Source organism: Camelus ferus, chromosome 34 (assembly GCF_009834535.1).
Source record: "Camelus ferus isolate YT-003-E chromosome 34, BCGSAC_Cfer_1.0, whole genome shotgun sequence".
Lineage (NCBI taxonomy): Eukaryota > Metazoa > Chordata > Mammalia > Artiodactyla > Camelidae > Camelus > Camelus ferus.
In genome coordinates this window covers 16505210-16522809 of record NC_045729.1, presented here as the reverse complement: position 1 = coordinate 16522809, position 17600 = coordinate 16505210, and the positions used below count along the sequence as shown (strand labels likewise).

Genomic DNA, 17600 nt, shown 5'->3' with positions numbered 1-17600 from the left:
AGAGGGGGAGAGGTTGCCAGTCTTGTTCAGGAAGGAGATGGAATTTCCCTAGAGAGGGAAAAATCCTTTGGAGACTGATTACCCACCTCCCCACCCCAAAGGGCCCTGAGTGTGCGGTGGGTGTGTGACAACTGAGGGAGAGAGACTGCAGGGCTGTGTGCTCTACTGATGAGAAACTGCGATGCATGCGGGAGAAATATGTGTGTCCCCAATACGAGCGTGAGTTTGTGTTCCAGGAAGAGGCAGCGGTGTGTATGGGGGGATGCATTCTTCTAGCCCTGTGTACCCCCATCCCACAAGCAGCCTGGCCTTCATCCCCACCGCCCCTCACTCCGCACAGCCTCCAGCACCTGCCCGTGGAGCTACACCCCAGGCACAGCCCTTACAGACACACTCACTGCCTCCCCAACACCAGCTGCCTCCTCGAGCTTGTTCGTGAGGAAAACGGGGTGGGGTGGGGGCAGGACACCAACCGGTTCGCCAATGAAGCCGGTTCCCCGCTGTCCTCCTCGCCCCCTCCCTCCTGGCGCCTTCCTCGCCCCTCCCCCTCCAAGTCCCCACCGTGCGGTCCCCCGCCCCGCGCCGGCCCCCGCCCCGCCAAGCTGGCCTCCATCCCGACCCGGGGCGGCGGGCGGCGGGCGGCGGGAATCCGCGAGAGAGGGGCTCGGAGAGACCTAGTGGGGCCGAGCCCGAGAGGCTGGGACGTGCGGGAGGAGGGAGGCCCGGAGGGAGGAGGGAGGAGGGAGGAGGACGGCGAGCTGGAGCCGGCAGGCGGCGGGAGCCCGGGCGAGCCGCGTCGAGAGTGCGGTCTCCATGGCAGTGCTGGGCGCAGCCCGAGGTAAGGCGACCCCGGCCCTGTCCCCCGCGGTCCCCTCCCCACTCCCCCCGCTGCCTCCTCTCCCCTCGGGCCGGCCCTTCTTTCCCAGCCACCTGCTGTTTCTGGCCTGGAGACCTCGGTGGGTGGCAGGCCGGAGGGAGGAGCCGCCTGACCTTACCCCCTTCACCCCGAAGGGCGAGGGACCCCTGTCTGCCTGGGGGTCCCCCGACCCCCTCCCACCTTCCTCTGATCTTTCTCCGTCCTTCACCTCCTCTCTCTGTCCTTCACATCCTTCCTGCCGCCCTCTCTGAGTCCCCAGCTCTTTCTTCCTGAACCCACCCCCGGGGCCTGGGTGGGGGTGGGTGGGAAGGGGGTCCAAGGCTGTAGGAGAGGGTGTGGGGGGGGCGCTCCTGACCAAATCCCTCCACCTCCCTCTGGCTGGCCATTGCCATGGCAACTAGGGTGTATTGGGCTCCCAGGGAAGACAAAGGTGGGGGATGGACTAGGACCTCTGAGGGAGGGCAGGAGTCTAAGGTTCTTCCATAGGAAATAGACCCTCCCACTGCTGTGCCCCATTCTTACCCCTTTTACCCCATTATGCCCATCCTTCCTACTTCCACTCTGTTCAGGGTTTCACCCCCAATTTCCTCTTAGCCCCCTTCCCAGGGCTCAGTGAAGCCAGGAATCACCAAAGGCAGGACATCCTTCTTCCCATCGGAGGGAAACTGAGGCTGGGGCAGGGGAGGAAAGAGTGGGGTCCTACCAGGGGGAGTCTGAACCCTAGTAAACACTGGGCTTTTCTTCTCAGCCTCCTTATTCCCTGCTCCCTCCCTCCATTCACCTCCTCCCTGCAAAGCTTCCTCTCCAGGGGTCTCTGGGCTTCTCCTTCCATTTTCAGATACTCACTTTGCCCCCTCTTTTTATCTCTTCTGCTCAAACTCTCCTCCTTCCCCCCTAGTTTCCCCTCTTTCCATTTCTGGATGCTTCTGATGTCAGCGGTTTCCCTCTCTTTGGGTTCCCTAGCCACCCCCCTCCTCGGTCCCAGCCTCCTTTCTCCTGTCTTCCCAGATTCCCAGTGAGTGGGAGGGCGATTGTGCAGGCTCGGGGAGATGGGGCTGAGCACCAGGACCACTGGACCCAGGAGCCTGGAAGGTTGGGGAGGGGCTGTAATATCACATCCCAGTTTCCCATGAGTCCTCGAAGAGAAACAAGTCATGCCTCTGCCATACATAGCTCTGAAGAAAGATTCAGGGATGAAGACAACAGTTGAGTAGGACTGAGCAAGGGACAGAAGGAGGGACCTGGGAGCCCCAGAGGGAGGAAAGATGGCTGACAAAGGATGGGAGACAGGAGGTCAGAATAAGTTCTGGAAAGCGGGGTTCTTATCTGTGTAGGGTGTTGGAGTGGCCATCTAGTTTAAGGCAGGAGAATGACCCTGTGACCCCTAGTAACTAGTCATTTCTATAGTTTCAAGAGAAGGGAGACATTGGGAACCAGTGAGAGAGCAGCCTAGGCCCCATCTTTCCCCTCCCCCTCCTACATCTCATCTCTCCCTTGCAGTCTGTTCAGGCAGCTGAGCCTCCCCCCACACTCCTGGGGGCACCCAGAAGAGCCCTGATTGGTCAAGAACCAGAGGAAGAAGAGACTTGGACATCCTGGCATGGGGACCAGGTCTCTGCAACCAGCCTCACAGCTGGGGAAGCAGTCAGCTTGCCTCCCCCGTCAACTGTAGGGTTACTTCAGAAGGGGCCCCACCCAGTATGGAGGCTGAGGACGACCTCTGCTGACCCTCAGTCTCCTCCTCTGCCTGCAACACCTGACCTTAACTGGGTCAGACATGCAATGCTGAGCCGCAGGGTGGACCGAGGGGCAGCCTGCCTCACTCCCGGGCAAGGGTTGTGGGCATCATGGGGGTGTGTGTGAGTGGGGCTCCTGGGTGAGACCTAGCCCCCACCCCCAGGAGTTCGAGGGGGTGGGGGGACTGAGGAAGGATGGCTCGGGGTGGGGCGGGGGCGGAGGAGGCCTCCCTTCGCTCAAACGCCTTGTCCTGGCTGGCCTGCGGGCTCCTGGCACTGCTGGCCAATGCCTGGATCATCCTCAGCATCTCAGCTAAGCAGCAGAAGCACAAGCCGCTGGAGCTGCTGCTCTGCTTCCTGGCAGGCACGCACATCCTCATGGCGGCCGTGCCCCTCACCACCTTCGCGGTGGTGCAGCTCCGGCGCCAGGCCTCCTCCGACTATGACTGGAACGAGAGCATCTGCAAGGTCTTTGTGTCCACCTACTACACCCTGGCCCTGGCCACCTGCTTTACGGTCGCCTCCCTCTCCTACCATCGCATGTGGATGGTGCGCTGGCCCGTCAACTACCGCCTCAGCAACGCCAAGAAGCAGGCGCTACACGCTGTCATGGGCATCTGGATGGTCAGCTTCATCCTCTCCACACTGCCCTCCATCGGCTGGCACAACAACGGAGAGCGCTACTATGCCCGCGGCTGCCAGTTCATAGTCTCCAAGATCGGCCTCGGCTTTGGCGTCTGCTTCAGCCTCTTGCTACTTGGGGGCATTGTCATGGGGCTGGTCTGTGTGGCTATTACCTTCTACCAGACGCTGTGGGCTCGGCCCCGGAGGGCCCGGCAGGCCCGGAGAGCGGGAGGCTGGGGTGGGGCCAAGGGGGGCGGGCCAGGGGGGTTGGGTACCCGGCCAGGCTTTGAGGTGCCAGCCATTGTGGTGGAGGATGCCCGGGGGAAGCGGCGGTCCTCGCTGGACGGCTCCGAGTCGGCCAAGACATCCCTGCAGGTCACCAACTTGGTCAGCGCCATCGTCTTTCTCTATGACTCACTCACAGGGGTGCCCATCTTGGTGAGACTGGGGTCCCTCCACCTGCTCTCTCCAATACGCAGGCCCCAGCATGATCACCCGACCTCCAACTCCATCAGCCACACAAGCAGCTTCATCATCTATCTTCCCTCCTCTCCCCAACCCCACTCCATTTGTGAGTCCCCATCTCCGTCATCCATCTTCTAGTTTCCATTACCCTCAGCTCCGTAGCCTTTTCTCCAGTTACCAGCACTCAACTCCATCATCTGTCCTTGGGTTCCACTCCCTGTCTTCCGGCTCCACCATCTATCCTGCAGCTCCACTGTTCAGTGCCCCAGACCTATCATCCAGCTGCCAGGCTCCATTCCCCACTCCTGAATTTCCTCTAGACACAACAGGCATCTTGAGCACTTCTGGTGGCAACCCCAGAGAGCTCACCCCACCCACCCCAGCCTTCTGCATCCTCATCTGGTCCCTATTCCTGAATTTCAATCTGTCTTCAAGTTTACTGTACCGCCTCTGCTCCCTCCCTCTGGACCCCAGGGCTCTGTTCCCAGTACTGTCTCCTGACCTTCCTCTGAGTCAGTCCCTCCCACTTTGTTCATCGTCTTCATCCTTCAGCTTTGCCTCTGCCGTGATCCTATGTACACTGAGCCATCCCCTCCTGACTTCTTGCCCCCCAGCTACATTGGGATGTGGGATCTGGGGTCGAGTGAGACCCCTCAGCTCTGGGCCCTGACCAGGGCCTCTCCTGTCCTTCTGCCAGGTGGTGAGCTTTTTCTCCCTTAAGTCGGACTCCGCTCCCCCATGGATGGTGCTGGCTGTGCTGTGGTGCTCCATGGCACAGACGCTGCTGCTGCCGTCCTTCATCTGGTCCTGCGAGCGCTACCGCGCCGACGTGCGCACGGTGTGGGAGCAGTGCGTGGCTATCATGTCCGAGGAGGATGGCGACGACGGTCAGAGGAGGGACTGGGCTTTTGCTTTCCTGGGCATCAGCTTCCTTTCCTGACCTTTTCTAGCCGCCCTTCTCCGTGTGGGGACGGGCTGCCCTGGAGTGCCCCCTGCTGGACAGAACCTGTGCTGCCCCTGGGTTGATTCCAGGCTCCCCTTTTCCCAATCATCACCCTTATGTACACCCACTGCTTCCTTCTGCACTGAGGGCTCCCTCCACTGGGGGTCAGTTCCCTCTGGAAGCCTACACTACCCAGCTCTGCCTCCAGAGTCCCAACACAACCATAAAGGAAGGATGTGAAACAAAGGGGGAATCTAAGCTTCCTGAGGGACCCCCCCCCCCCAGCTATAGACAGCTTCGGGGATGGGGGGGACTGTTTCAATTAAGTGTGTCTGTATGTATGAATGACTAGGGATTCAGCATTGGACACTACAGACATTAGCCACTCTTGCTTTCCTCTTGGAGTTCACAGACTAATGGGAACAGGAAGATTCCCTGGGGGAGCTTAAAAGGGGGTTGGAGCTTTTAAAGGGGAGTGGGAGGTGCGCATTCGCTGCCTGTGACCACTCTGCCCCTTTTCTCTCCTAGATGGGGGCTGTGATGACTATGCAGATGGCCGAGTATGCAAGGTTCGCTTTGATGCCAATGGGGCCACAGGACCAGGAGCCAGGGACCCCACCCAAGTGAAGCTGCTGCCTGGAAGGCACATGCTCTTTCCCCCTCTTGAGAGGGTCCACTACTTACAGGTATGGGACTAGACGGTACACTTCCTGTCCTAGGTACTTTTCTCCAGTCTGTTACCCAACCCCCTCCCCCATTCCCTATTCCTGGCCTGCAGGGCACATTAGGGGTAGGTGAAAGGAGGACGTGGTGAGGGAGGCTCCTCTTCAGGCCTCTCAAAACTAGGTTTGCCCAACAGAAGATGTTTTGCAAAAGTTTAAGGGGTGGCGCCATCGTGCAGAGGAACCCCACTTTGGTTCCTGCCTCTAGCCGCTTGTCCCTGCAGCACCTCTGGGTCTACTTGCTCTTCTCCCCAGGTCCCTCTGTCCCGCCGTCTGTCCCACGATGAGACCAATATCTTCTCTAATCCTCGGGCACCAGGCTCCTTCCTGCACAAGTGGTCATCCTCTGATGACATCCGGGTCCTCCCAGCCCAGAGCCGGGCCCTAGGGGGCCCTCCTGAGTACCTAGGACAAAGACAAAGGCCAGAGGATGAGGAGGAGGAGGAGAAGGCTGAAGGTGGGGGGCTGGCCAGCCTCCGCCAATTCCTGGAGGGTGGGGCTCTGGGGTCAGCTGGGGGACCCCCACGGGGTCCTGGCTTCTTCCGTGAGGAGATCACCACCTTCATCGATGAGACACCTCTGCCTTCTCCGGCTGCCTCTCCAGGGCCCTCTCCTCGCCGGCCCAGGCCGCTGGGCCTCTCACCACGCCGACTCTCCCTTGGGTCCCCTGATAGCAGAGCCATTGGACTTCCTTTGGGCCTAAGTGCAGGGCGACGCTGCTCCCTGACAGGTGGTGAGGGGAGTGCGAGAGCTTGGGGAGGATCCTGGGGCCCAGGTAATCCCATCTTCCCCCAGCTGACCCTGTGAATCCAAGAGGACCTGCTGGACTCAGAGGAGGGGGCCTGGGTGGGTAACACCTCGATCCATCACTGAGCCTGGGGCAGCTGCCTCCAGACTCCGGGGAGATGGGCACTGGATCTGGGGCCCTGGAACCCCTGCTGTCTCCCATCCAAGTGACCAGATGCCCTAATCACCTCCCATCAACCCTAGCAAAATGTATTAAAGTCTAAAGTGTTACCATGGAAACCTCTGTGTCCAGTGTGCTATGGTGGCAAAGGGATGGTCAGAGGCTTGGGGGTGGAGAGGCTCACAGAGGACAAAATAGAGCAGGGGAAGAGGACAGAGGCACAGAAATACACACAGAGAAAGCCAAACAGGCAGACACACAGAAACAGGCTTATGACAGCATGCTGAGCTGGGGTGGGGGGGCATGGGGAGAAACTTGGGGTTTTGGGGTGTGAAGGAGCTTTGTTGAGTTCTGTAGAGATGCTTGTAGAGTAGGTCTCTATCTCCCATGCCTCAACTCCCCTTCTTGCCCCAAATCTGTACCGGCCCACTTGGAAAGGCTTTGAGCAGATGGTGTCACAGGCCTGGAGTTTACCCTCCTCCCTGCTGCTTTCTGAAGATCTTTTTCCAAATGTGTGTGGGTGGGTAAGTATGTGGGAGGCACGCACACTCCTTTTTCTGGACCCAGGAGTGCAGGGGAACAGAGCTGCAGTAGCTACTCCCACCCCGTGGGCCTCAGGGGTTGGGGTCAGGGATCTAAGAGGCTCCTCACGCTCTCTCCTGAGCACCAGGCCTGCTCCAGTGTCAGCTGTCTGCCCGGCTCCCTTCACGGTCCGTTTCCTGTCCCGCACTACCCGCTGGTCCGAAAGCCCGCGTTCTGGAAGTTCTGCCTGACTTCCCCCGACTCCTGTTTCTCTCTCATACCGGCCTCTCCCGGGGTTGGTTCTCGGCCTCATCAGCTCCCTTCGGCGACGCTCATTCCTTCTCTCTTCCTCTCCTCCCTCCTCTCCATCTCTCCTTCCTTTCCCCTCCCTCTCCCTTCCCCCTTTCCTCCCTCTCTCCCTCCGCTCCCGCATTTCCCTCCGGCAGCCAGCCGGCCGCTCTGGCATCATGCTCCGGCTCCTCCGGTTGCTCCTGCTCCTGCTGCTGCTGCCTCCCCCGGGGTCCCCCGAGCCCCCCGGCCTGGCCCCGCTGTCCCCCGGGGCGCCTCCTCAGGCCCCCGACTTGCTCTACGCGGACGGTCTGCGCGCCTACGCGGCGGGGGCCTGGGCGCCGGCGGTGGCGCTGCTGCGGGAGGCGCTGCGGAGCCAGGCGGCGCTGGGCCGCGCGCGGCGGGACTGCGGGGCGCGCTGTGCGGCGGAACCGGGGACCGCCCTCCCCGCCGCCCCGGGACCCGACTCCGGGACGAGAGCGGCGCGGGCCGCATGGGAACCGCTGCTCCTCCGCGCCGCGCTCCGCCGCGCCGAGTGCCTGACCCAGTGCGGGGCGCGCAGGCTGGGCCCGGGGGGCGCGGCGCGGCTGCGAGTGGTGAGCGCGCTCCGGGACGCCTTCCGCCGCCGGGAGCCCTACAACTACTTGCAGAGGGCCTACTACCAGGTGCGCGGCGGCCCGGCCCCGTGGGTCCTCCCCGCCCGGCTGCCGTCCTCCCCCCAGCCTCCTCCCTGCTCCCCGGGAGGGGCCGCGCGCCAGTGCCCGGACTCGGGTGGGGCTGTGTTGATAGGACCTCTCCTTGGGAGTCGGTCCTGTCGAACTGCGACAAACAAGCACCCATCGAGGTGGCAGAGGGACAACCTCGGGAGTGTGGGAGCAAAGTTGGGATGGGGGGCATGCGGCGGGGTGGAAGCAGATCGAAGATGGAGGGCAGGGGCCTGACGGTTTAGGAAGTCTGACTGAGACCTACGTGGGGTGACAGCCGCCGCTTCCCAGGAATGAAGCAGAGCGAGCAGGGGCGTAACGCGCCGCTGGAGAGAGAGCGTGGGGGCCGTGGTGGGGGGTGAGTGAGTGTGAGCCTTCGCTTGGGCTAGCGGGGAACTCGGGAAGGGAAGAAGACGCGGACGAGGATAAGGGGCCGCGTGTCCAGGGGCAGGGGCAGTGGACACTGGCAGCTTCTGGTACGGTAGCTTCTGGCTGCTAACTAACGCCTACGTGGCCGGGGAAGGGGGGCGTTGGTCACACGCACCTCAGCTCAGGGTCCTAGAGACCTGCGGCTTTTGCTGGCCGCTCAGGTCACCCCGGCTTCCCCACCTCACTTAACCATCATTTCCATCTAGTCTCCCAAACTGAGGCCCCAGGTTCCTCTGCCTATATCCCACCCACTCCAAAATCTTTAGACCCCCCCCCCTTTCCTTAGCTACCAGACTCCTGAGAGTCCCAACATACTGGGGGTCTGGAGGTTGGGAGGTGGGCACTTCTGACCAATAAGTCTTCAGAAGGCTCTGGGGCAGTGCCAAGTGTGTCTAGGGTTGGGGTGGGCTGGTGAGGGGGCAGAGTCTGACACCCCCACCTCAGGGCTGACTCCCTCATCCTTCCCGCTTCTCAGCTGAAGAAGTTGGACCTGGCAGCAGCCGCAGCACACACCTTCTTTGTAGCAAACCCAACACACCTGCAGATGCGGGAGGACATGGCTAAGTACAGACGAATGACCGGGGTTCGGCCCCAGAGCTTCCGGGACCTGGAGACACCCCCATATTGGGTGAGACCCTCAGCATGGCCCCAAGCCTATCCCGAGCCTCTAACTGGCTGGGTACTGGACTGTGGCCCTGTCCACTGGGCATCAGGAAATCTGGGTACTGTCCTCGGTGACCCTGGATGGGGAGTCCCTCTCTGGGACTTCGTTCTCTTCCTGAGGATCACTAAAGCCCTGTGTCCCAACATTCTGATTCTGAGGTTCGCCCTTGTATTCCCCAAGGACTAGGGAACTGGGACCCGGAGTCCAGGCCCCAAAGGGGACCAACGCCCCTCCCCTTCTTTCTACCTCCCAATCTCCTTCGGCACCCCCTCCCCCAGGATCTCAGGTGACTTACCACTCCCTCCACAATAGGCAGCCTATGACACTGGCCTGGAGCTACTGGGGCGCCAGGAGGCAGGACTGGCACTGCCCTGGCTAGAGGAGGCCCTGCAGGAGAGCCTGGCCCAGATGGAGAGCTGCCGGGCTGACTGTGAGGGGCCTGAGGAGCAGCAGAGGGAAGAAGATGAGCAGGAAGGGACAGGGAGCCAGGGGGGCCTCTATGAGGCCATTGCAGGTACAGAGCCGGGAGTGCGGGGGTGCATGGGGGGAGGCACGTCACAAGCTGAGTGGCTCAGGTGTGTCTCCCACAGTGCACTGGATTCGGGTCCTGCAGTGCCGGCAGCGCTGTGTGGGGGACACGGCCACACGTCCTGGTCGCAGCTTCCCTGTCCCCGACTTCCTGCCCGGCCAGCTGAAGCGGCTGCATGAGGCCTATGCTCAGGGTCAGTTGGGGAAGGGTGAGCCCGGGGGATGACTAGGGTTGGAAACACGGAGAGTGAAGGTTTCTCTCTGATGGTACCCTAAGCCCCCTCTCTCCATCCCTCCATCTGTCTCTGCATCTGTAGTTGGTCAGGGCTCCTCGGGGACCGTCACCTTGGGAGGACTCTAATTTGCTCTCCTTTGGCACCATTGTGGAAAGCCCGGGATGGGGTCACAGGGCTCCTCCTGCCCTTGCTGCTTCTCACCCTCCTTTACTCTCTCCTCTGCCTCCTCTCTGAACTCTGCCTGCGCAGCTCAGGTATGTTCCAGGAAGCTTTGGAAAGAAGCAGTGGATGAGCCTGTCTGCGGGTGGGCTGGGGGCTCTGGAGTCGGTTGGCACTGGGGACCACCTTCTCCGGCTCTGCCTCTGTCCCGCTGGCTTCTCACCTCCGCCCAGGGATTGCTGCGGCACTGGGTCTGTGTGCCCTGCCCCACACTGTTGCTCTGTCTCCAGTGGGGAATCTGTCCCAGGCTGTGGAAAGTGTCCTGAGCGTCCTGCTTTTCTACCCGGAGGATGAGGCTTCCAAGAAGGCTCTGGACCAGTACCAGGCCCAGCTGGGAGAGCCAAGACCCAGCCTTGGGCCGAGAGAGGTAACTGCCTCCGCACTACCCTGTGAAGTACCCCTACTTCAAACAGATACTTGAGAGACAGCACCTGGAGCCCACCCCTATCCCCGCCAAAGGCCACCCCAAGCCCAGCATCTGGCTTGTCTCCACTGCCCGCGCCCCACTTAGACTCTCCTTCTGAGTCCAAGCGCCAGCTGGGCCCCTCCCCTTAACCTCACTCCTGCCCGCCCCCACCTTATGCACGAGTTCACACACGTGTGTGCACACACTCACACACATACACACTCCCCCCTCAGTCTGAGCCCCGACACCCTGAAGCTGCTGAGGGAGGAGGGTTGAACCGGGGGCACAGCCAGCAGTAGGGAGCCTGGGGCTCCTCCAGCCGTAACTTCCTGCACCCCCACCCCCGCCTGCTCCCTGTGTCCACCCACCTCAGGACATCCAGAGCTTTGTCCTTCGATCCCTGGGGGAGAAGAGGCAGCTCTACTATGCTATGGAGCACCTGGGGACCAGCTTCAAGGATCCTGTGAGTGACCCCACTTCTCAGGAGGGAGACAACAGTGATGCCCTACGTGGATGTATCGCATCAGTCCCCCCCCAACAGCCTTTCCTATTTCTCCACAACCCTGTGAGGCCTGAGAGGACACTGTGTCCCTGGGTCACAGGGACAGAGGCAGGTGCCTGTCGTTAAGGGCGGTTTTGGGGTCATGCGGTCCTCTGTGTTGGTCTCTCCTCTGCCACAAACAAGCTCTGGACCTTCACTTGGCTCAGCCTCAATTTCCTCACCTGTAAAATGGGAACAATCACACTTATCTCATAGGGCTGTTGAAGCCCCGCATTGGCTACAAAGTACAGACATCTCTGCTGCTGCTGCTTTTATTACTCTTCTTCTTGCTGCTGTTTTTATTGTAATGAGGGGAAACTAAAGGGCAGAGGTGACTCTCGCTAGTACTATAGCATTAGGCAGGGCTTCTCAACCTTGTTAGCGCTACTGACATTTTAAACCATACTTCCTTATTGGAGAAAAGGGATGATCCAGGAATGTGAGGCAGCCAAGGCCAGCTTCTCTGACCTCTTCCCAGTAGGTGTCGCCAGCGCTCCCTGAGTCACGACCATCAGCACTGTTTGCAGACATAGCAGTGTCCCCTGACTGGCAAATCTCCCTGTTTGGGAACCGCTGACTTAAAGCGTAGACTCTGAAGCTAGTTTAAATCCCGACTCTGTCCCTTACCAGCTGTGTGACATGATCATGTTACTTTACGTCTTTGTATCTCAGAGTCCTCAACTGCAAAATGGGCACGTTAACACTGCCTGTTCGAGGGGGGAGGGTATGACTCAAGGGCAGAGTGAATGCTTAGCATGCATGGGATCCTGGGTTTAATGCCTGGTACCTCCTCTAAAAATAAATAAATAAATAAATAAATACATAAATAAATACCTCCCCCTGCCACAAACAACAACAAAAAGCAACAACAACAAAAAAGGAAAAAGTACTTGTTTGATAAGCCTATTGTGAACTTTAAATGGCAAACCCCACTTCCATGTATAAAGCTCTTAGACCAGCACCTGGCCAATAGTGCCATACAAGTGCTATGTTGTTGTTGTTACGTTATTAATATTGTTATTACAGAGTTGGGCCCAGTGTCCAGGGCTCCCGACAGTGAGTCCAGGGCTTTCCCACCTCCACCTTCTCCTCTGGAAGCAGGAGGACCTTCATGTGATTGTTCAGAGTCTACGATCAGGGATTCAGGGGTGGACTTGATGGGTGATGGTGCTTTTCCTGACTGTCCCAGGATCCCTGGACCCCGGCAGCTGTCATCCCGGAGGCTCTTAGAGAAAAGCTCAGGTAGGAGATGCCTGTGTCGGGAGGGGCGTGGCCTGAGCTGGAAGAGGATGGGAGGGGCCCGGGGAGGCCGGGTCTGGGGAAGATGGGTCTGGCTGGCCTGTGCCTCCACTGAGCATATCTCTCACCCCTGAGAGAGGATCAGGAGAAGAGGCCGTGGGACCATGAGCCTCCTCAGCCGAAGCCCTTGACTCACTGGAAGGGTGAGTTCCTGGGACAGCAGGAGGCAGGAGCCCAGAGAGGCTGGGGCTGCCCTCAGGGGACCCTCAACCCCCTCTGCCCCATCCCTCCCCTGCAGATGTCCTCCTCCTGGAGGGAGTAACCCTGACCCAGGATGCCAGACAGCTGAATGGGTCCGAGAGAGCAGTGCTGGATGGGCTGCTCACCCCAGCCGAGTGTGGGGTGCTGCTGCAGCTGGCCAAGGTGAGGAGACCTGTCAGTCGGTGGCACGGTGGCTGGCTGGGGACCCGCAGGCACAGCTGCCTTCTCCCTGGCTCTTGGCCAGCCTCCTGTCCTGCCCTCTGACTCCCCAGTGGGGAAATGGTTCTTGCCACTGTCTCACTGCTGTGGACAAGTTCCTTTTCCTCTCAGCTTAGCTGACATGGGCTGGACATTTTACAAAGGAATTTTCCTAGAGATTGACAGGAAGAACAAAACAAAACACAGAAAGGCGTTAAATAGGGGTGAGTGCTTGGTTGGCCGGGGCCTTAGTTACTGGCTCAGCCGCGGGCGCAGCAGACACACAGCCTTCTTCTCCATCATCACATCCCCTCCTAGTTTGGGTTGAATGATCCATATTCACCAGGCTGAGTCTGCCATTTTATGAATCTTTGGTCCTCATCCTGGGCTAGTATTCGTTCAACACTCACTCTCTGAGTGCTTGCTGTGTACTGGAAACTCCTAGGTTCCAGAGAGGTAGACAAACACAGACCGTGCATTCAGGAGCTCAGTGTATAGAGAAGGAATTGGACGTGGAGACACATAATCAGAGTGGGTGATGAGTTTGATAAAAGAAGTATGTAGTCATCCAAGTAGAAGCCCTGAGATGCAAAGTCATGGAAGGTTTATGGGAGAGGGTGGCATTTGAGCTCCGTCTGAAGGTTGAGTGAACCAGGCAGAGAGGGAAGGAAAGTCAGGCTGCGAGGTAGCAGAATGAGGGGGGTCCTGGGAACGGCAGTGGAGCACAGGAGTTAAGAGCATGGGCCAGTCCCAACGGTGATGACCAGTGTGACCTTGGGCCACATATTTTCACATCTCTGAGCCTAGTTTCCTCCTCTATGAGATGGGGCTAAATGCAGCGGTTTTGTTGTAGGGTTGTTGCAAGGGTTAAATGAGTTAGCACATGGCAGAGCTCTTCGAAGAATCTAGAAAGTGTTCAGTATTAGCTGTCACCATTGCAGGCTGTGTATTATCCAGAGGCAGTATAGGAGTGGAGGCACAGGAGAGATGGGGAAGGACCTCTGCACCCTACCGAGGACTTAGGACTTTTTTTGTAGTTGGTGGACAGCTTTCTGAAGGATTTAAGGAGGGGTTGACTTTCCTGTTGCTGTAGAACCTCCAAGTGCAGGATCTGGAGTCCCCATCCTGCAGGACCAGGAGCTCCCTCTAGTGGCACTGTGGAGAATGCAGTGGGAGAGGGAAGTAGGGGAGTTTCTGGGGTGATGCAAGAGCGCCCCTGCCCTATAGGGCCTCATTTCAAGGGGATGAAGATGGGGACAGATGAGAAATATTTAGAAAATCAAAGATAGAGAAGCTAAGATAGAGGACTGAATCTATGTGGAAGACGATGAAAGAATGGAGTCAAGGATGATCCCCAAATATCAGACCTTCTTCCTATTCCTTGATTACACTAAACTCATTCTGGCCTCAGGACCTTTGCACTTGCTATTCCTGCTGCCTAGAAAAATTTTTTTCTTTCAGATATTCCTTCATATCATTTAATTTAAATTTAGATGTCACCTTGTCAGTTAGCTGTCCCCTGACTCCTGCTGGGGGATGCTCAAGGTTGTAACCCTGCTCTAATTTTCTGTAACACTTATCACCATCTGAGTTGATCTGGTTTGTTTGTTTGTTTGTTTATTATTTCAAAATATAAACCCCATGAAAGCAGGAACTTTTCATGTTCATAGTTGAGTCCCCAGTGCCTAGAACAGTGGCTGACACATAGTAGATGCTCAGTACCTACTGAATGAATGCATGAATTTAGGAATAGAGGGCTAGATGCCTTGGGTGGCTAGGTGGCCTCTAAGAGATGCGGTTTATATATGGGGTAACTAGGTAGTGGTACTCTGAGTTTAAAGAGGTGTCAGAAAAGGGACATCCAAATACCAGGAGACCTCCAGGTGATGCGAGTCAGGTAGGCAGTTGGGTAACTGGGACTCAGCATCCAGGGTTCTCACGTTCTCCAAGAGAGTGTCAGGTGGGAAAAAGTCGGAGAGAGATACCTGGTCGGATGCTATGTCCCCACCTGAAGTTAGCCAGGACCTGGCCCCGGTCCTGCCAGTGTCCCATTCCAGACAGACTCCTCTATTCTCAGCTCATCGGGGATGAGTGGTCTTGCCCCTCCTGCCTCACTCCCGCAGCTGTCCTTACCTCTCAGAGCCCCTTCCTCTGCACAGAGTTCTCTCCAGAGTTCTCTGCACAGCCCCCTCGGCGAGTGGGATTCCAGATCTTTACCAGCAGTGACAGCACAGATGTGGAGATAGTCATTCTCTGGGAAAAAAAAGCAGCTGCTCAGAGAACTCCGGGAGCTTCTACCCTCTTCCAGGGAGTGGGAGGGTTGGAGGGAAGGCCGGGTATAGCCCTGTGGGCAGTGAAGGGGGGCAGTAGCCGGGGACCCAGCGGAAGTGACTCCACACTCAGTGCCCTCCCTGTTTAGGATGCAGCTGAGGCTGGAGCCAGGTCGGGCTATCGGGGCCGCCGCTCCCCACACACCCCCCACGAACGCTTTGAGGGGCTTACGGTGCTCAAGGCTGCACAGGTGAGAAGAGGTGCCCATGGCCTGGTCTGATGCCGGAACCTGAGCGAGCTGGGCATCGGGGCCCAGCGTCTCCTGGGAGGGGCGGGGAGGCGCTCTCATAGGAGCAGCCGAGGCCTCTGCCCAGGGCAGAGGAGGGGGTTCCAGACCGAGGGGCCCATGTTGTCGTCAGTGGGAGGAGCAGGTTGGGCTAATGGGCTGCTGAGCCCCAAACTGTAGGCGGAGGTAGCGGAATTGGTGCCGGGTCGGTAGCTGGGACCATCCTTCCAACCCGCCCCTTCCCTCCTTCCTTTCGCTGCCTGCAGCTGGCCCGGGCCGGGGCCGTGGGCAGTCAGGGTGCTCAGCTGCTCCTGGAGGTGAGCGAGCGCGTGCGGACCCTGACACAGGCCTACTTCTCCCCAGATCGGCCCCTGCACCTCTCCTTCACCCACCTGGTGTGCCGCAGTGCCGTAGAAGGTAACCACCGGGGAGCCCGGCCGCTCCTCCCCACCCTGGGCCCCTGTTGGGCCCTGTACACCCTCAGCTGTGTGGTTTCAGTCTTCACTCCAGGAAGACTGACCCCTCTGCCCGGGCTGCGGCCAGCTCCTCGGCCGGGCTGTGACCCTGGAGCTGCAGGGCGGGTGTGGATGGGCTTCCACCAGGCCCCTTTGCTTCCCAGGAGAGCAAGCGCAGCGCATGGACCTGAGCCACCCGGTGCATGCAGACAACTGCGTCCTGGACCCCGACACCGGGGAGTGCTGGCGGGAGCCCCCGGCCTATACCTACCGGGACTACAGGTGGGCGGCCCTCCAGGGTTCGGGCAGGTGGGCCTGGCCGGGTGGGGGTCTCACTGCCTCCCGTCTTCCTCCCTCCCCAGTGGACTCCTCTACCTCAACGATGACTTCCAGGGTGGGGACCTGTTCTTCACGGAGCCCAACGCCCTCAGGGTCACGGTAAGTGGGGCGATGTGGCAGGGAGCCCAGCTGTGGGCTCAGGATTCAAAACAGAAGGTTCCCAGAGGCAAATGCAGGGAAATGGATGGGCCCCCTTAACCATCTCCTTTCCTGGCCTCCCCAACACCTCCCACCACGTGTCTTTTCAGGGCCTCTCCTAGCAGGGGTCCATTATGCCAGGAGACCCTGCCTTCCGCATTTGCCTCACCTCCTAAGGGAGGGCGAGTGAAGCGCAGAACCCCAAACCCCTGTTCCAGGTGGAAGCTCGGGGCTGGGATTGGTGGAAGGGGAGGAACAGTGATTTTTTACCATGAATTGCTCTGTCTTACCCAGTTACTGCCTTCTCTGCTACCACCACCAGCTACCTGTAATCCAAGCCCTCCTTGGGGTGGAAAAATTTCCCCAAGATCCCTCCACCCAGAACCCAGGGTTTGTTACCGCACCCATCCCCTCAGATGGCTTCACACCTGGTTCAAAGGGTTGGCCAGGAAAAGTCAGGGCACCTGGGGGATGGGCCAACCCAAGGCCCTTGAGGGAGGCCCCTTCTCCCTTCGGCTCCAACGCCTCTGGCCTCAGGCTGGCATTCGTGCTCCCCAAGTGGAGGTCCATTTCCCATTTGCCCCAAGATAGTCCCTGAATTAAGGAGGGAGAAGTGGTAGGCAAGAAAGCTGACCTTTCCGGGGCCCCTGCCCCCGTCCTGCTCTTGGGCAGGAGTCAGGGCCAAGTTCTCTGAGGGACTTTCCCTGGAGCTGACCCCACCCTCACCCCCAGGCGCAGGTTCGACCTCGCTGCGGGCGCCTCGTGGCCTTCAGCTCTGGTGGGGAGAATCCCCATGGCGTGTGGGCTGTGACAAGGGGACGGCGCTGTGCCCTGGCGCTGTGGCACACGTGGGCACCTGAGCACAGGGAGCAGGTGAGGAGGAGCGGGAGTAGTGGTGTGAGGTGTGGGCAGGGGCTGAGATCACCCAGGGAAGGTCCTTGGGGCAGGGAGGCAGGGGATGGAGCCAGACCCTCCTCCCCATCTCCCAGGAGTGGACAGAAGCCAAAGAGCTGCTGCAGGAGCCAGAGGAGGAGGAAGAAGAAATGCCCAGCAGAGACCCTGCCCCAGAACCCCCCAGCCGCAGGCTTCAGCGGGTCCAGGACAAGGCTGGGAAGCCATCTCGTGTCCGAGAGGAGCTGTGAGGGGCTGAGCCAGCTTGACTTGTGAAGGGTCCACCTTGATGCCAGGGTCCACCTTGATGCCAAGACCCACGAGAAGCCCCTATGTGACAGGAGGAGAACAGCCAGCTCTCTGTCCCTGCACCCCCATCCTCTTGGGGATCATGAGGGCCATCAGCCCTGGACTCAGAGGACACGGCACAGACTGGCCTGGGGGGCCAGGCTTGGCCCCAGCTGGCAGACCTCCTGCCCTGGGACAGACAGAAGACTGGACGCCACCCTGGAAAGAAATGGCAGTGGGTAGGGCCCGACTGCGGGGTTTAAAGGAGGAGGAAGAGAGGGAGGACACCCCTGCTGCCCTCTCCCAGCCTGTCAATAAAGGTCCTGAAGACCCTCAGCCAGGGCCCAGTCAAGTGTCTTGCAGTTTGCAGTTTCGGGGTGGCTGAAGGTGGGAGTGGCGGTGGCTGTGGCTGGCCTGGGAGGA

General features: G+C 59.3%; 2 protein-coding genes and 1 long non-coding RNA gene across 6 annotated transcripts; 2 read left to right on the top strand and 1 right to left on the bottom strand.

Moving 5' to 3' along the window:
- Positions 1-81: 81 nt before the first annotated feature.
- On the top strand, positions 82-6393 carry GPR162 (G protein-coupled receptor 162). 3 transcript variants are annotated; one of them, XM_032473442.1, is made up of 6 exons: positions 82-838; positions 2378-2488; positions 2978-3675; positions 4400-4589; positions 5174-5331; positions 5623-6393. In XM_032473442.1, the coding sequence occupies exons 3-6, from the start codon at positions 2992-2994 to the stop codon at positions 6172-6174; spliced, it is 1584 nt and encodes a 527-aa protein (XP_032329333.1). In that variant the 5' UTR covers positions 82-838; positions 2378-2488; positions 2978-2991; the 3' UTR covers positions 6175-6393. The 3 variants fall into 3 exon arrangements, with proteins under 3 accessions (XP_032329333.1, XP_032329331.1, XP_032329332.1); XM_032473440.1 differs by having other exon boundaries at positions 2378-3675; XM_032473441.1 differs by lacking the exon at positions 82-838 and adding an exon at positions 1953-2082 and having other exon boundaries at positions 2378-3675.
- LOC116661365 lies at positions 5507-7181 on the bottom strand. The gene is made up of 2 exons (XR_004317252.1): positions 7078-7181; positions 5507-5772 (listed from the first exon to the last, which is right to left on the bottom strand). It is a non-coding gene; the product is annotated as an uncharacterized LOC116661365 (long non-coding RNA).
- On the top strand, positions 6839-17513 carry P3H3 (prolyl 3-hydroxylase 3). 2 transcript variants are annotated; one of them, XM_032473438.1, is made up of 15 exons: positions 6839-7749; positions 8693-8845; positions 9194-9395; positions 9457-9603; positions 10095-10231; positions 10644-10733; positions 12001-12053; positions 12186-12253; positions 12349-12473; positions 14929-15030; positions 15333-15483; positions 15686-15803; positions 15884-15959; positions 16731-16871; positions 16988-17513. In XM_032473438.1, the coding sequence occupies exons 1-15, from the start codon at positions 7264-7266 to the stop codon at positions 17138-17140; spliced, it is 2202 nt and encodes a 733-aa protein (XP_032329329.1). In that variant the 5' UTR covers positions 6839-7263; the 3' UTR covers positions 17141-17513. The 2 variants fall into 2 exon arrangements, with proteins under 2 accessions (XP_032329329.1, XP_032329330.1); XM_032473439.1 differs by having other exon boundaries at positions 6846-7749; positions 9472-9603.
- The last annotated feature ends 87 nt before the right edge of the window (positions 17514-17600 follow it).

Coding starts and splice junctions, on each gene's coding strand:
- P3H3 (XM_032473438.1), top strand. CDS start 7,264: ATGCTCCGGCTCCTCCGGTTGCTCCTGCTCCTGCTGCTGCTGCCTCCC. Junction 7,750..8,692: donor TGCAGAGGGCCTACTACCAG/GTGCGCGGCGGC, acceptor CCCGCTTCTCAG/CTGAAGAAGTTGGACCTGGC. Junction 15,484..15,685: donor GTGCCGCAGTGCCGTAGAAG/GTAACCACCGGG, acceptor TTTGCTTCCCAG/GAGAGCAAGCGCAGCGCATG.
- GPR162 (XM_032473440.1), top strand. CDS start 2,809: ATGGCTCGGGGTGGGGCGGGGGCGGAGGAGGCCTCCCTTCGCTCAAAC. Junction 3,676..4,399: donor TCACAGGGGTGCCCATCTTG/GTGAGACTGGGG, acceptor TCCTTCTGCCAG/GTGGTGAGCTTTTTCTCCCT. Junction 4,590..5,173: donor CGAGGAGGATGGCGACGACG/GTCAGAGGAGGG, acceptor TTTCTCTCCTAG/ATGGGGGCTGTGATGACTAT.